The 17,636-nt window shown below is 44.6% G+C and overlaps 1 protein-coding gene and 1 long non-coding RNA gene across 3 annotated transcripts in view; one reads left to right on the forward strand and one right to left on the reverse strand.

Annotated features, from left to right (window-relative positions):
- The first annotated feature begins 8,435 nt into the window (after positions 1-8,435).
- Positions 8,436-16,875, forward strand: LOC309521393. Its single transcript, XR_014214649.1, has 2 exons — positions 8,436-8,987; positions 16,171-16,875. It is a non-coding gene; the product is annotated as an uncharacterized lncRNA (long non-coding RNA).
- The window catches only part of IFT81 (intraflagellar transport 81), a 52,903-nt gene continuing 46,127 nt past the window's right edge, over positions 10,861-17,636 (reverse strand). For both annotated transcript variants that reach the window (XM_082203786.1, XM_082203787.1), the window contains exons 18-19: positions 13,826-13,871; positions 10,861-12,233 (exon numbers count right to left, since the gene is read on the reverse strand). In XM_082203786.1, coding sequence (XP_082059912.1) covers positions 12,051-12,233; positions 13,826-13,871 — 229 coding nt within the window. In that variant the 3' untranslated portion in view covers positions 10,861-12,050. The remainder of the gene's footprint in view (positions 12,234-13,825; positions 13,872-17,636) is intronic.

Here is a 17,636-nt window from a genome sequence, read left to right on the forward strand (position 1 = left end):
CAGTGGGCTTGCTTACAGATGAAGGGCAGATGTGAGATTGGTTTTATTTACCTGCATATTGTGATGCTGTTTAAACTCTTATGTGATTTAGTATGCTGTATTGTGACCTGTCCTGGAATAACTTTACGCTGAAAGGTGAGGCAAATTTAGCAAATAAATACATTCAAGGCAGAGCCTTGGCTGTCCATTTACTCCAGTCCATTTGCCCAGCTGTCTTTCTTCTCTGTGACCTTTAGGTACTGGTTAACACACTGCTGTGTGTGAGAGCTTTGACGGCATTTAGGATCATTTTAGAGCAACCTGGTTTTGCGTTTTCAGCTTTTGGACTATGTTCTACTGCAGTTGTTCTTACAGTTTTTATTGCTGATGCCTTTTACCATTGTTCTGGTTTTAATTTTCTGTATGGATTTAAAATTTTGCTATATGCCCCTTTCAAACCTAAGCCTTGGAGGTTGAATGGAACTATTTTAAATAAAATTAAACACAGGGAACCAGGCAGAGGGCCTTCTCAGTAGTGGTGCCCGCCCTGTAGAATGCCCTCCCATCAGATATTAAAAAATAAATAAAAGTAAAATTAAATTAAACAAATCACCCACTTACAGACCTACACAATCATTGTAATAAATGGATTCCTATATATAAGGTAAAAAAGGTAAAGGACCCCTGGATGGTTAAGTCTGGTCAAAAGCAACTATGGGGTGCAGGTGCTCATCTCACTTCAGGCTGAGGGAGACAGCGTTTGTCCGCAAACAGGTTTCTGGGTCATGTGGCCAGCAGGACTAAACCGCTACGGGCGCACAGAGGACCATGACGAGTGCCAGAGCGCACGGAAACACTGTTTACCTAGCTATAAGAGACCTGTTTTGCACAGGTTCCAGCGTTTTCCACGATATATCAGACAGTAGGGGGTCTGTCAGTTCTGTTGCTAAAGTGTGTCTTTTCTGTAATGTGTGCTATAATTTTGAAATTATTATTATAATAGATATTGCAATATGTGCTACTACTTAGTTTTAATTATGTTTTGAATGGCATTCCACTTTTTGTTGCATTTCTGTATACTCCTGGCTAAGCAATAAAGATTTGGATTCCTGTATTCTTACAGGTATATACTGCCTTTCTTCTGTTACTGAAGGTAGAGACCCATCCAGATATTGATTAACCTCCTTCCTTGGAGGTTTTTCAGCAGAGGCTGGATGGCCATCTGTCATGGCTGTTTAGTTGAGATTCCCTGCATTGCAGGGGGTGGACTAGATGGCCCTTGGGTCCCTTCCAACCCTGCTGTTCCCGCAGGCCCTGGCTCTGGCCTGCTCAGCTTCGGCAAGATGGTGGCCTCATACGCCCTAAGGCCATTCCTTGGTTTCACAGTGCAATCTTCATGGACTGGGAACGTTTCTATGAATATGGATCTCAGCTCCCACAAGGGACTGACCTGTTATGCCGTCCTGTGCTAAGATTATAGGCTGCTTTCATTTAGACTTTGCATCAAGTCACTGGCTTGACAGCAGAATCCTAGCTATGATTACTTAAACACAAAAAGAAAAACGGCAGATAAACTAAGCGCCAATCCATTCAAATTACATAAGGACCTTTTGGCAATAAACAAATATAAGCCGGAAAATTTATGCGGAAAATATACTGAGAAGTAGCTTTGTTGATTTATGTCCTTAAATAGATCAGTATATCTGGGGGTGGGGGTGGGGATCCCACATAGCTTCTATATATTAATTGGAAGAGGTAGGGAGTTTTGATGGGGACACTGATTCCTTTTCCTTTCCCCCCCAAAGAATACCCTCCTTCCCTGCAGGCCAGCCACAAAGTCCTAAATTGGAAAAGCAGGGCTCTGGCACTCCAAGGTCACTTGTGCTGTTTCCAAAAATATCTTGAAACTAAACGCAAGAGGGGCACTTTGTTGGATGTTATCTGGACATACAGAGTTTCAATCAAATCCTTCAAGAAGTGTTAGAATAAAAGCTGGCCACTTGTTTTGACATAGCTGAGTCACTGGCAAGAAAGAAAGGAAGAAAAAGAAAAACACCCGCATGTTTTCCATGGCTTGATGGTTCTGGGCAACAAAGCTGCAGACCCCTCACCCCCATCTCCCTCTTTAATTTCATTGCATTTTGAGTGAGTCCTAAAGAGTCCAGAGGCTTACAAGAAGAAGCAGTAGGATCTGAATATTCTCATGCACCCCTGCAAAATGCAGAGCTACCTTATGTCCCAGTATTGCTCAGTTTTGCTAGGCTGACTGCTGGCAGCTCCTTAGCATCTCAAACAACAGTCTTTCTCAGCCCGGTGCAACCACCAGTGCAGTCCTGAATATTTTTTGCCTGCAGACACCTGCTCTCCCCAAGTTACAGCACATTTGGGCAAAACCGCACAAGCTCTCTAGGGAGACTAACGCTGCAGTCATAGGATTGTGGAATCGGAAGGGACCCACAGGGTAATCTAGTCCGCCCCCCTCCTGGGCAGGAATAATATGCACCCTTACCTGGAGCCAGCCCCATTTACTCAGTGGGGCTTAATTCCAAGTCAACATGAATAGGGCTTTTTTAAATTATTTGTTGAATTTATATACCGCCCCATATCTGGAGGTCTCAGGGCCGTTCACAGAACACTTTTCATTTGACCTGGATATCATTAGAGCCATTATGTCAGAATTGCCCTATCATGTTGATGTGCCTTAGGTGGAGGATTGGGGGATTGCAAAGTGGGAGGCAGAAGCAAACCATGGGGTACAAGCCAGTGCAAAGGTCTCCCCCCTCCCAGCCAAACCTAATCTGTGTATTTAGAGGGAGCTGGGCGAGAGGCAAGAATATCAAGTTTCGGAAAGCAGTTTTATGCATTGGGCTCCAAGGCAACGAGGCACATCAAGGCACCACAATCTTGTATTGTGTGGCAGAATTCATAGCCAGAATGCTCAGTACTCAGACTGAGCTTTGAAGCATTAATGTAGGACTGTGGACCAGTCAGGAGGGTGGACTGGGCTGGGAGCCAGCTGGGGTGCAGGGCAGGGTAATGCCAATCTGGTAGTAATCCTGTTCACACTGGCTGAACAGCCGAGACCTCTGCCACCAGACCAGGTCTTCTGGACCTGCGGGAACTTGCAGTGCTAATCACACTTGGATCCTTTGTGTGGGGACAACTGTGGGTTCTGAGTTCAGGTCTCCTAGGAAGTGCTAATATCATTTAAGAGGCAAGTTCCAGCCTTCTTAAATATTGTTAGCCCAGAGGTGGTTCAGATGAGCTGTCTTTTGGGTGTGTGTATGTATGTATGGGACTGGTGGCGCTGTGGGTTAAGCCACAGAGCCTAGGGCTTGCCAATCAGAAGGTCGGGGATTTGAATCCCCTCCTGCCAACCTAGCAGTTTGAAAGCACGCCAAAAAGTGCAAGTTGATTAATAGGTACTGCTCCGGCGGGAAGGTAAACGGCGTTTCTGTGTTCTGCTCTGGTTTTGCCATAAGTGGCTTAGTCCTGCTGGCCACATGACCCAGAAGCTGTCTGCGGACAAACACCGGCTCCCTCGGCCAGCGAGATGAGCGCTGCAACCCCCGAGTTGTTCGCGACTGGACTTAACTGTCAGGGGTCCTTTACCTTTACCTTTATGGTTGCCAATGGAGAATTACACTTCATGAAGTGGGCTCTGCTCTGTGGAAGCTTATGGCGTCCTACACCAGACTGATAGCCTTTAAGATGCCACAAGGCTCTTTGTGGTTTTTATTACTGCATCACATGTGCTGTGGCTGGCCTTTAGAATGGATTCCAAGGCTAAGCCCACACTCATTCATTTTGCTGGAGATAACATTTGCCTTGGTTTGACACGTACATCTGCATCAGTGCGTCTATGCATGTGTATCTATACCACATGTGCAGAGCTGTTGTTTTTAAGACGAATCTTCAGTTTAATTCGGTGAGATTCACTGGCAGGGAACATTTGTGGGAGAGGAAGAACAGAGGCAGGCTTGAGCTACTGTGTGTCAAGTGCATGCTAATGGGTTCCGCATGAAGAGAATTAAAAGGCAGTGTTTTCAGAGGAGTGGGAAAATGAAGAAAATGGGAAACAGAACAGTCAGCTACCAAGATGTTATACTGGGCATCTTGCTCCAACTATTTGTCTGTTGGAAAGGTGCTAATTCTGGCAAAGGTTATAGAAATTGCCCTAGCAAGTTTAATCTACAAATATTTGTTTGTCAAAGCCTAAGAGTAAATTTGGTGTTTTTAATGTTGTGACCCACCCTGTGATCTTTGGATGAAGGGCGGTATACAAATTTAATAAGGAAGGGAGTTTCCTGATTTCCACTTACATCCTTAAATGGCACCATATCTGTATCCCACTGCTTCCTTCAGGAGCCCAGGGCAACGTACATGGGATGGGCCCAATTCCACCTCAAAACTGTCCTACAAGGTCGGTTGGGCTGGGAGATAAGGATTAACTCAAGGCAACCTATCAATAACTTTTGACACATCTGCCAAAATGTGCTGCACTAGCTGCCACTTTGCTAGAGGGATAGATGCAAGGTGTTTTTTTACTTGTGTATAAAGCACCTATATCAGGGAGAGGGAGACTGTGGCTCTGCTCCCATCAGGCCTAAATTCTTTTTGGTTTTTAGGTATCAGTACTGTTTTATAATCTGTATTAGATTAATGTTGTTTTTTGTACACTGCTTGGGTATTCTCTGTAGGTTGGTTTATAAATTCTGAAATGAAATCAGTGAAAAATAAGCTCACCCTGTTGAATTCATCGTGCTGTGTGGGAATTTTTGAACCCAAGTTTTATCCCAAACAGGACGCGGGTGGCGCTCTGGGTAAAACCTCAGTGCCTAGGACTTGCCGATCGTATGGTCGGCGGTTCGAATCCCCGTGGCGGGGTGAGCTCCTGTCTTTCGGTCCCAGCTCCTGCCCACCTAGCAGTTTGAAAGCACCCCTAAGTGCAAGTAGATAAATAGGGACCGCTTTATAGCGGGGAGGTAAACGGCGTTTCCGTGTGCTGCGCTGGTGCTGGCTCGCCAGAGCAGCTTCGTCACGCTGGCCACGTGACCTGGAAGTGTCTCCGGACAGCGCTGGCTCCCGGCCTCTTAAGCGAGATGGGCGCACAACACGACTGGCCCGTACGGGCAGGGGAACCTTTACCTTTATCCCAAACTGTTGGGCACTTTGAAGGCTTTCCTTCACAACTGATGCAAGAAAATACCATAATAGTTGCAAGCTCATGTAGCCGAAGGCTCTTCATAATGAAGCGCAGCGATGCAGGGCGAGTTATGCTCATGCTCTAGGCCTGTCTGAGCACTGCAGTTTGGGTGCCGAATGTTTATTTTCCAGCCTTGTATGGCAGTCAACAGTCAAATATTTTTTGCTTATTTGAAACTGCCAAGAAATGTCCAAAAATGTTTTATTCAAGTAAAATTATTCTCTCACTCAGCACATTTGTAGTCTTAGATTACCTGTCACTAAATGACTTAAACTTAAGGCATATCTTATAACAGAAAAAAGTGATTTGAAAACTGCAACATGAAAACTAAGCACTTCAATTCAAATCAGCTCAATGAAGTGAGTAGTTTATGCACAATCTGTAGATATTATTTGCATAAAGTACATGGTTTTATGGTTTATTATTTCATAGGTACATAACAACTGTACATAATAACTACTCTATTCCAAACTTAAAAATGGAAAGTGTAATGCTGGTGGTCAACAAAATAGGTTTAAAGACTGTCTCAAGGCAAATCTAAAAAAATGTAGTATAAACACCGACAACTGGGATACACTTGCCTGCGAGTGCTCCAGTTGGAGAACAGCCTTTACCAAAGGTGTCATGGGCTTTGAAGACACTCAAACTCAGGATGCAAGGGAGAAATGTGCTAGGAGGAAGGCACGCTTGGCAAATCCACACCGTGATCAACTCCCACCCAGAAACCAATGTCCCCACTGTGGAAGGACGTGTGGATCCAGAATTGGCCTCCACAGTCACTTACGGACTCATTGTTAAAACCGTGTTTATGGAAGACAATGTTACTCGGCTACGAGTGATTGCCAAAGAAGAAGAACTGCCTTGCTATGTCAGCTGAAAAAGTCTGGCACTTTAATTGTCCAGCATTCCATCCAAACAATGGCCAGCCAGATGACTCTGGAAACGCTCATGCAAAGCAGAGAGGAGGCGGCTGACTGACCTCAGCACCTGCGATTCACAGTAAGAATATAAGGGAATGTAGGAGAGACCTGCTTGATCAGAAAAGCCAATGTAGCCCAGTATTGTTTCCAATAGTGGGCAGACAGTACTTGAATATGGAGGTTGCATTTAGCTATCATGGCTAATAGCCGTTGCCAGGCAGGAATCTCAACTAAAGCATCCATGACAGATCTTGTACTATCCCCTCTTGAGATAGAGACCTGTTTTAAAGGTGAGGGCATGCTGGGGTATTCATAAATAATAATAATTTATTACTTACGCCCCGCCCATCTGGCCGGGCCTCCCCAGCCACTCTGAGCGGCTCCCAACAGAATATTAAAAACATGATAAAACATCAGACATTAAAAACTTCCCTAAATAATGTGCCCTTGCAGAGTCCCATGTGCGAAGTATCATGTCTAAGCCCAGTTGCCTCACCTGCAGAACTAACACACCAGGGATTTGTGGCCTGGGCAGATGCTGTGCTGGCTTGCTAACTATCTGCACTTGGCAGATGGAGACCTGGTTTCGATGTGCCACAAGGTGCCTGGGACCCCAAGCGGGTAATCTTTCTAGGCTTGTCTGCTGTCATGTTTAAACTGGACTTCAGACTCAGTTAAATACATTATTACATCTAAATATCCCTGCACTTATTGCTCATTGCAATTTCTTTTTAACCCCCTCAGTGTATAAACAAATTAATGCAGAAGTGAGCTATTCCTGGATATGTGGTCACATATGAGCAGGCTCCCAGGGTTTCAGGATATTCAAAATGTATATTTAACAGACACTAAATTGTTTCTTACATGTTCTTTGGAACGTCACCAGTAAGAAGCAGGTGATTTTCCAAGCCGTGTGTAATCTCATGTATTAGCTGGTTAGAGTATTAATGCTAATAGGAAAAGTGATAAGCTAAAGGAGCTGTCAGAATTCTCCCACTCTCCTCCCATGAAACGCCTATCAAATCTCTAACAGGTTGGAAAAAATAGTCACTGAACAAAAACCATTAAAGTCACATTATTGACTGTCCACTTGCATAGAAGCTAAAGATAGCCACTTTATCCCTTCCTCCAGTTTTTCTTTTCTTTGGATAATTATAATTTTCTGCTTCAGCTGAGAAAGTCATTTCTGATGCTGCTGAAGTGCGTAATCAGTTTGCCCTTCTGGAGGGCAACAGGAATGACGCAGCCGTGACAATGGACCTCTGAGAAAGCAGCATGGTGCGTCTTGGGGTGCAATCCAAAAAGTGCTGCTACTGCAAAACCTCCTCTCTCTGTCTTTATATATATATGTATTTCTCTTTGCATTATGGCAAAAGAAACTGTGCCACAGACACCATTCCAATAAGCACCAGTAAAACATTTTGAGATTTTTCCTGTATGTTCTTTAAGTCCAGAAATTGATTGGAGACTTCTACTCTCTTGCTTGCTCCTCTAAACCTTAAATGAATCATAAGCTTCAGTCAAGGTAGTGCCCTTGTTCATTTCAATAGGGCTTTTGCAAAGCTTGTCTGCTAACCTGCTGGAAGCATACAGATGCTCTAACAGTTATAGGTGCACTTCAGTTTGCAGAGTATGTTGAGGAAAGATGATCACAAATGCATGTTTTTGAGATGTGCTGTCACGTTGGGGCTGTGTGGTTTAGAGGTGGTTCCATGGACACTGACTCCTATCAAATCTCCTGCTGTCCTGCCTCAAAACCTACCTTTTCTGAGAGACCTCTGGCTTCAACTCCTTAAATCCTTACCTTCAACTGTAGCCAAGCTTGACTAGAACTGCATTCTCACCCATTTTAACTTTGCTACTCTTCTTTCCCACTTTCAATTTTAGACTGCCCCCCTCCTGGGGAGCAGAGGTCTTTTTTGCAGAACAAACAATTGTGAGCCTTACACAAGCAGATGCAACGGAAGCTTAAAAACATACTGAAGAGTCCGGCATCCTGCTCCCACAGAGGCCAAACAGATGCCCACAAGCAGGGCCCAATCATAGGAGCACTTGTCCCTCCTGTAAAGGTAAAGGGACCCCTGACCATTAGGTCCAGGCATGGCTGACTCTGGGGTTGCGGCACTCATCTCACTTTACTGGCTGAGGGAGCCGGCGTACAGCTTCCGGGTCATGTGGTCAGCATGAGTAAGCTGCTTCTGGTGAACTAGAGCAGCGCACGGAAACGCTGTTCACCTTCCCGCCGGAGCGGTACCTATTTATCTACTTGCACTTTGATGTGCTTTTGAACTGCTAGGTTGGCAGGAGCAGGGACCGAGCAAAGGGACCTTCTGATCAGCAAGTCCTAGGCTCTGTGGTTTAACCCACAGCGCCACCCGCGTCCCATCTTCCATCCTGTAGTTGCCAGCAATTGGTATCTAGAGGCATACTGCCTCGGAAACTGTAGCACGTTATGGATGTGACCAGAGCATGTTAACAGTTGTCTCTGTCCAGGAAACGTTGAAGGTGAGGAGGAAGAAGCTGATGATGAGCGTGCCAGGCCACCTGGAGAGTTCATGACAAAGGTATTATTTTCTTAAACTGGACACATCCTCTTTGGTGATGTTGGCCGTTACACTAGGCATATTAAGCAGATTACAAGGATGCTCCTGAGCTACATTCCTCAAGGGTGCTTGGGTCTAGTTCTCACTGAGTTGATAAATCTCCACCTGGGATTTTAGGTGCCTATGTGACAGAATGTCTCTGTATGAAAACACTGTTCCATTACGAGTGCTGAAGGAAGAATACGCCACTTGAACAGCTGTCTGGCCTCAGTCCGGTTTGAAGTTAAAGACCCCCTCCCCTGCAAGAAAGCACAGAGGCTCTGAAGTTCCCCATCAATGGTGAGCGCCTGGATACAGTGGTGCCCGCAAGACGAATGCCTCGCAAGACGAAAAACTCGCTAGACGAAAGGCTTTTGTGATTTTTGAGCTGCTTCGCAAGACGAATTTCCCTATGGGCTTGCTTCGCAAGACAAAAACGTCTTGCGTTTTTTGCAAGTTTGTTTCCTTTTTCTTAACACCCTTAATACAGTTGCGACTTGACTTCGAGGAGCAACTCATAGAACGCGGTGTGGTAGCCTTTTTTGAGGTTTTTGGCGATTTTTGAAGCTTTTCCAAAACTTTTCCGACACCGTGCTTCGCAAGACAAAAAATTCGCTAGACGAAAAAACTCGCGGAACAAATTAATTTCGTCTTGCGAGGCACCACTGTAAGTACTTAGGAGCCTCGCTGCTGCACTCGGCCAGTGGCCCCTCTAGTCCAGCCTCCCGTTCTCCCAGTGGCCAAGGAGATGCCCCCAGGGGAAGCCCACAAACAGGGCAAGAGGGTTTCCAGCAACTGGCATTCTTACCTTATCTGCATAATGTCAACAGATGTTACAATCTGACTACTTTCTGCAGATGGAAAGGGGGGGGGAGAAAGCAAATTACAACCCAAATCTTCCTTGAATCTCTCTGCTGTTGACATGAGAAGGCAGAAAGGGAATTTCAGTCTTATTTCTAACCACTGGCCTGAGATTTCAAAAGTGCTCACTGCTGTGGCCACAGGCTGTGTCGTAGGATGGCTAAATGATTTAGTGGGTAATAAATATAATTTAAGGGCTCTGGGGTGGATTTTCAAATGGCAGTGAACCTCCCAAGTCCTATCAAGCTGCTATTTAGGCCTCAAAAAATACCTCAGAGGCAGAATCAGAGCTACTTTGCAGCTCTATTTCCACTGAGATTGCCTTGGGCACTGGCTATTTACATTTCTCTCCTCCCACCAAATACATTTTCTCACACTTAGAAGCATGCTAACCCTTTCCTCTCCTCCAGCTGTGCTTTAAATTAGACCCTGCTTAATTCATCTCCCCCAGAGACCTAAGTTTCAGAAACCGGCTGACTGATCCTTCCTTTGAAAACTCAGACACTTTACTGTTGGTTCCACCAGCACAAGGAATAATGAACAAGGAAGACCAGGATTTTGTAGACATGAGTGTGCCAATGACTCTATCACTCAGTCTTCAGGGTTAATATCACATTTTGGTCCTGCAAATATAAAATTCTTTTTCAGAAAAACTATTCAAATTAAGCATATTTGCATTACATCTGCATCATATGGAAATGAAAGCTTTCAAATAATTTCTGATATATATTTTATACATTTAAGAACTGTACAAGTTTATCACATTTGCCCACACAAAACCACATTTTGCAGACTGCAATTTTCATTTGAGTGTAGGGAAGGCTGGAGTCGAGGAAGTGGAACACAACCACAGTACCTAGCAGAGATGAGACCAACCCACATCTCACAATTTTTAGGTGTACACGTGTGAGAGCAGGGGGAAATTTATCTAAAAATGTAAAGCATAAATGCAACAAACAGGTGGTTGAAAACAGGTCCATAACTCCTGTACACTCTTCAGAGCCTGCTCTTTCTATGGCTCCCTAGTTTTTCATTCAGTAATGTATGTTTTCTTACTGGTGGAGGCTGCCAGGGTTTATAGCTCCCGATTCAAATCAGCACTTAACTTTGTCACACCATTTCTTGTTAAAGAGTAAGACAATAGAGCAGCAAGGTCTTGGACTCTGTGCATGGTTTCTTTTAAGATCACCTGTTCCATATGTGACGTAGAAGGGTCAGATGCTGACAGCATTTGGCCCCGAGTCAGAAAGCAAAGCCTTTTGACTTCTCAAAAGAGTAACTCCGAGAGGTGAAGTGGAGCCTGACAACCAACAAGCTCCTGTTCTTTATTAAGTATGGACAATGGGGAACTGAACAAGCGTACAGAAGAATAACAATGTGAATGTTAGACTTTATTGTCTCTGTGGCTACATTAATGAAATACATTAATTTAATATCAACCTGGAAAAAATAGGCAGAGAGCAGAAAGCTACAGGGAATGTTAAAATGCCATTGTTCTAACAAAGCTAGAAAAGGTTAGAATAACTACTTTTCATATGTTTCTAAATGACTATAGGTCAAAGGCCTAAGGGAAGCAAGGAAACTTCTGGAAGTTCCTGCACCTCAGTTTTAGTCCAAGGACTAAATTTACTAGTTTTAGTCCAACTAGTAAATTTTCTTTACACACCCTTTGCTTATCTCAAGGGAGAAGTCTAATGGCAGGGATCAGAGGATCTTGTATCAACTGGCCACACTTTGCTTCCCCAAAGCAAGCTTTGCCTGTTGCTTCTATACTCCACTGCAGCTCTCCAGGGGGAGTGGCCATTTAAAGATGACACCCGATGAAGTTATAGGCCTGCACATACTTTGATGCAAAAAATGCATGTTTAAGAAACGTGCTGAGAATGTAAGCCCTGCTCTGCCCTTGGAAGATAAATCAGCATCCTTTCCCCAGTACCAAGAGGAAGCAATATGCCAGGTTTGGGCATGACTAAGTGGGGTGAGTGGACTTCTTGCAAGCCAGTTTGGCTCTGTGTCACAGTATATCCTGCTGCTTGGCTGTAGAAGCTGCAGAATTAGAACTTCCAACTTTTTGGGGCCTGGGGAGGGAGTATCATTTATCTTGGTTTCTCTGTGAAAACAGCCAGCCTTCAGCTCAACACATGGACTAGACCTTTGCCCGTAAGCCCATTTCAATGCAGTAATTGAACACGGAGCCCGTCCCACTGCTTAAACTGGCCTCCAAGTGATAGAGCAACTTTGCATGTGCAGTACCTGTAGAATGAGAGTTATTTTCTCTCTTTAATACAAGGAGCGGCCAAAAAGGCTCCCAGTCAAACTGGGAAACCATTGCCATTCTATTTAGGCTGGGACTTTTCCAAGCAGCCGTTGTAGCTGAACAGCAGCTGAGCCCCTGAACAACAGCAATCAGAAATCTAACTTTTGTAAAAACAGTTGTAGAACTAGACCAATTTTCACAACAGAACTGATGCTCAGTATGCCTGGGATACCAAACAGCTTGATTCACAAGACCAGCCGGTCCTCTCCTCCTTCCTGAATAACCTGGCCAATGGATGCTTGGTTTTGCTGCCTGAGGAAACATTCCTTCTTGCACTCCATGAGCAGCTGGAAATCTCGCCACATTTTCACTTGCTTCAGATTTGGACCATGGCTTTCCCGCACACTCTTCTGCTTCTCTCGCAGTTTCTGTTACTCAAAAGAACAGTCAAAATCATTCCAAGAAATGTTTCAGAGTTACAACAGTTACCTCACAGTGGGGCACGAACATTTATTTCTCTGAACAAGAGATCCTAGCCTCGACCCAGTGCACCCAAAGGAGCGTCTCCCCATCGTTCAGCCCAGAAACTGAGGTCCTCCTTCAAGGGCCTTCTGGTGGTTCCCTCACTGCGAGAACTGAAGTTACAGGGAGCCAGGCAGAGGGCCTTCTCAGTAGTGGCACCCTCCCTTCAGATGTCAAGGAAATAAACAACTACACAACTTTTAGAAGACATTTGAAGGCAGCCCTGTTTAGGGAAGTTTTTAATGTTTGATGCTTTATTATGTTTTTATTTTTGCTGTAAGCTGTCCAGAGAAGCTGGGGAAACCCAGCCAGATGGGTGGGATATTAATAATAATAATTCAATTGCTGCTACTTTGTCTGCGTGGCATTACAAGATCCTGAATTGACTGGGGCAGCCACTGTTGAGGCAGAACTCAGCATGCATATGCAGAGTGCTCAGCCTGTGAGCTACAGTCTGTCCCCTAAATCTGAGCTCCATGCTTAGCACTAAAAAAACACATAGATTAAGTGTTTTATGTATGTTTTATGTGTGTGTTTTGTGTATGTTGAAATAATAGAAGACAATTTTTGATGACAATTCTGCAAAGAAGATCTAAAACAGGGTTAGAAGGCAATTCAAAATGAACTGTTATCAGGACTACAAACATATTAGTCACTGCTCTGTAGTCTGCTTTGTAATCTGGAATAAACAACAACAACAACAACAACAACAACAAGAACCTCATTTATACCCCACCTTTTTCTCCAAGGAGCTCCAGGTGGCACACATGGTCCCCCCCCCATTTAATCCCCACAGCAACCCTGTAAGGAAGAGGTTAGGCTGAAAGACTGGTCATCCTAGTGAGCTTCATGGCTGAGTTGGGTTTTAAAGCCTCCCATGTCCTACTCTGACCCTCTCACCACCACACCAGACTAACTCTAGAACATAAAGAAAAAATGAAATTAATCTTTACAAGGAATTCTGTCCTTAAAAGTATAACACTTGCATAACTGAATTTATAAGGGAAACGTTAAAGAAAGAAGTTAAGAAAAAGGAATTATTTGTGCAATTCTGAACTTTACAGAAGACGATTAAAAATGTACAGAACTCAGCAAGGGTCTTAGTCAACGCAGCTATCTCAAAAGCACTTCAGTTACTTTCTATAAAAACACCAAGGAAAAACAGCTGGGAAATGTATCATCTTCAGCCAGTTTCTGTATATACCACTTCAAATTTGATCTAGCAAAGTGTCGCCTGCATTACAATATCTTATCCCTGGGGTTCCTGGGGAATGTGCTGTTTGTAAAAGATAGTCAAGCAGCTTAAGCATTATCTATAGGAAACTGACTTCAGAACTGTTTCTCTATTTTATTTTGAGAAGCCAATTTCTCCGAGCTGCAACAGAATGGTTTTTTGGCGGCTGTGCATAAGGACCAGAATAAACTAATGACAGGCATGAAATGTAGCACTTTCTAAAACTGAAAGGGAATATTTTAAAAAATAATAACCTATTATTACCTTTCCAAGGTTTTCTTGTTCCGTGATCATCCGGGTGTATTGTTCCCTAAGAAGATGATAAAATAAACACATACATACACACACACACATTATTTACAAAAAACCTGAGGATGTGAAGTCAAAATGCTGGAGAATCACGGCACCTGCTGTGGCTGCAGAGACCAGTAACTCGTGACTGCTCCTCTCTGGGGAGCAAGCCTGGGCAGCGTGTATGGAGGTCCTGGGCTGCTAGGCGACAAGACCCCCCCTCTTGGCTCCACTGATGTGGTCCAAAGGAAAGCAGAGCAACATGTTCAGCACCAGCTTGGCTGCAGGATTTGCTGGAAGGCACCATCCAACTGTTTTAGGGACTCCACTCCAGATTTGTGTAGGGTTTACTCCTTAACCCTTTCTTCTTCCAAAGATGTCCCGCAAGGCAGCAGGTATGGATTTTTCCTTGGAGTTTACTCTCAAAGCCTTTCTCACAGTTGTGTATAACTCCAACGCAGCAGAAGTCTAGGATCAGAGTTTTCCTTCTCCTAGATGAGCTACCTTCCCATGTTGTTGAGCCCCATCTGCCCCTCATTTCCCTCTACAGCACGTGCATAAACTGCCTTCTTGCTGTTAAACCTACTATTGGCCTCATCCACTGAATCTGCCGGAGCCTGTCTTCACATGCAGGGGAGGTTCCTGACTCACTGAGGGTTTGAGAGCCATTGGTTACCCTTACCTGGTTCTGCTGGCCAGTTGAAGTCGTTTCCTGGAATTGTGGCTACTGTCCTATGCTGACAGCTTCTAGGAGCCACAGGTGAGAGCTGAGTGCAGGGTGGGTACCAATGGCGGACAAACTGCCGCAGAAGGAGCATGATGTGTCCCCCACCAGAGGTACTGTCCCGCCCGTAACACCCCATACACCCCAGCACTTTTAGAGTGTTCAAAGTAGTACTTACTTTGTGTGCCAGTCAAATTTACAGCAGCCCTGTAAGGCAGCTCCATATCATTATACCCATGTTGCAGGTGAGGGTCTGAGGCTTTTTATTCACAATTCCAATGGACTCTTGAGTAGATGATTCATTATTATTATTTTTTACTGTTAAAGCACGTATTTGTTGCATATCTTTCCTGTCTTATTTCAAGGGTCTAGGAAAGTGATAAAAACCTATTACGTTCTATTTGTCACCATCTTATAAGGTAGATTACACTGACTAGGAATGAATTTTCCGAAGCCTGGCAGAGAGCTATGTGGCCAAGGGGGATTTGGAGAAGAGTGTCCTGCATGTGAAGCCTACGAGACTATGTCCTGAAGGACAATGGTTTCACACATCTAAGCTTCTATAAATCTGTGAGTCATCAAGATAAGCTGAAAACCCCAAAGGAATTCACTGGATGATAGAAAAACAACAAACTTGAACCCTCCTACCTCAGCAGCCTAAAATGATCCTTTGACTTCACTGAAATCATTGCAACTCTTGGCTCTGTCATCTGAGCAGAATGACAGTTTAACAGTTGACTAAAAGGGGGCTGGTCCAAGGACTGGAAGCCTGGGACAGAAAATTCTTCCAGCTGGGAATCTTAAGAACTATAAATCCTCTTAGACGGGTGTTGTAGCTTTCCACTGGGGAAGGCAGGATAGGATTCCTCCTTTGCTCCCCCCACCCCAGCCAAGACTACTGGGAACTTGCTCTTGTCTCCAGGGCCTGTGCCAGCCATTTACACATTCCCACCCCATATATTGCATGTCCTATGGGGAAATGGGATTTGCGCCTGGAACAGGTTTACTCTTGCAGCCCGGGATATCCATCTTTCTCATAACCTGCATGCAGCTGCTGTAATTTGTGCCAGGGCCAAGACGACCTCAATTGCCCCCAAGAGAATGCACATCTATTGACATCCTTCCCCATCACTTTAGGTTCACCAATTGCTCTTTAGTCCCAAGACTTGGAAGGAGAAAAAACAGACAACAGAAAACTAAACCTCTGAATGTCGGGGGGGGGGAGGGTTGGTGGTTGTTTTTTTTGCTATTTATAATGATGTCTGGAAAGAATGCAACTTAATTTTGAAAGTTAAAACTATTTTTAGAGAACAAAATTAACTTTTCACATTCCTCGGTACTGACTCCATGGAACAGAGGATGGGGATCAGAATTAGGGCATTTTTGGTTCATTAGTAAACTGAGGTTCTGCTTATGGGTTGTTTGAGCTCAGTTTACATTCCAGTGTTCGCAAGAAGAGACATTCAGCCCTGAAAGGATTTCTAGAAATCTGCCTTCTCTTTCCATCCTGCACTTATTGAATTTCTGCCTATCAAAGGCTCTGCTTATTTCCAAGAGAATTTGCACTTTCCTGGTTTGTTTTTTCTCTCCACAGGGAGTAGCAAATGGACATTCAGAAGAGTAACTCACCCAGAAGCACCCTGTATTTTACTGTGCAGTCAAAAAGCAAAAGTGCAGGAGGAACCCAGAAGACACCTGGAAAATGAACACACACCCCCCTCCATGACAGATGGGCATCCTGATGTGCCTCTTCATAGCTCTTGGTGCTCCCAGAACTGCCCCTGCCTGCAGCATGGGGAACAGACAAGTGAGTGACTTGGGCAGGAAGAAGACTGAACAGCATAAACTCTGTGGCCTCTTAGGACTGGATGGGATGAGCACTGGACACCCAGCCTCTGACATGCTCTTCCTTCTCTGCATTAACCACTGTAAGCACCTAGATGCCAGGCAAAGCACAGTGGCCCCAATAAGCTTGGAATTCTAAATACAGTACATACAAAGTTTGTGAAGTAGCCACCATAGCACACCAAGGTCTGAGAAGTAGGTTACAGCAGACAGACTGAGAACAAAAACCACTGAGCAGAGAAACGCTCTCAGTGTTCACCCACTAACTTCCACTGCAACTGTCCTCTCATTTCCACTTTAGCTTTACTATTCCTACTAGTTCTTTGCTCAGCATTCAACTTCTTTCCTCCACTGACATGGATTACATCTCTCCATATATTTGCAAGGGGTTTGTTATCTGTTCCTGGCTGCTCCCCGATTTAACCACCATAAATGGAGACTCATGAGATCAACAGGCGACAAAAAAAGTATTTTGTTCTTCAATGAGCGCTCTCTCTCTCTCTGTGTGTGTGTGTGTGTGCGTGCGCGCGCAGTCCTGTTTTCCTATGGAGAGAATCCTAAATGGAGCCACAGCAAACAAGTGTCACTGCTGAGACTGTTAAGCAGAGGGAACAGAGAATTCCACAAAAACTTAACATGGTCAGTTTCTTCTAGTTCAAGACTAATTGCACCTCCATTTCTGAAAAATTGTTTGGAATTAAATCACACTCCCAAGTATATCATAGAATCATAGAATTGTATAATTGGAAGAGGAACCAAGGGTCATCTAGTCCAACCCCCTGCAATGTAGGAATCTCGGCTAAAGCATCTGTGACAGATGGCCACCCAACCTCTGCTTAAAAACCTCCAAGGAAGGGGAGTCCACCACTTCCCAAAGGAGTCCATTCCCCTGTTGAACAGCTGTTACTGCCTGAAAGTTCTTCCTCTTGTTGAGTCTTAATAACTTTTCTTGCCACTGGAATCCATTGGTTCGGGTCCTGCCCTCTGGAGCAGCAGAAAACAAGCTTGTTCCCTCTCCCACGTGGGGCCTTGAGTGCCCTAGCCCCCACAACATTTTAAATGGGGGGGGGGCAGGGCACCCACAAAGTGTGGTGGGGGCCGTGTGCATGCTGTGGGAGAATGTGCGCACAAGGTCATAAGGCTGCCACTATGTGCGTGAGTGATGTCAGCACACCAATGTAGCTGATGTAGTGTGCATGCGCCAGTGGGTGTGCT

The sequence above is a fragment of the Podarcis vaucheri genome (assembly GCF_965113315.1).
Source record: "Podarcis vaucheri genome assembly, chromosome: 16".
Taxonomy (NCBI): domain Eukaryota; kingdom Metazoa; phylum Chordata; class Lepidosauria; order Squamata; family Lacertidae; genus Podarcis; species Podarcis vaucheri.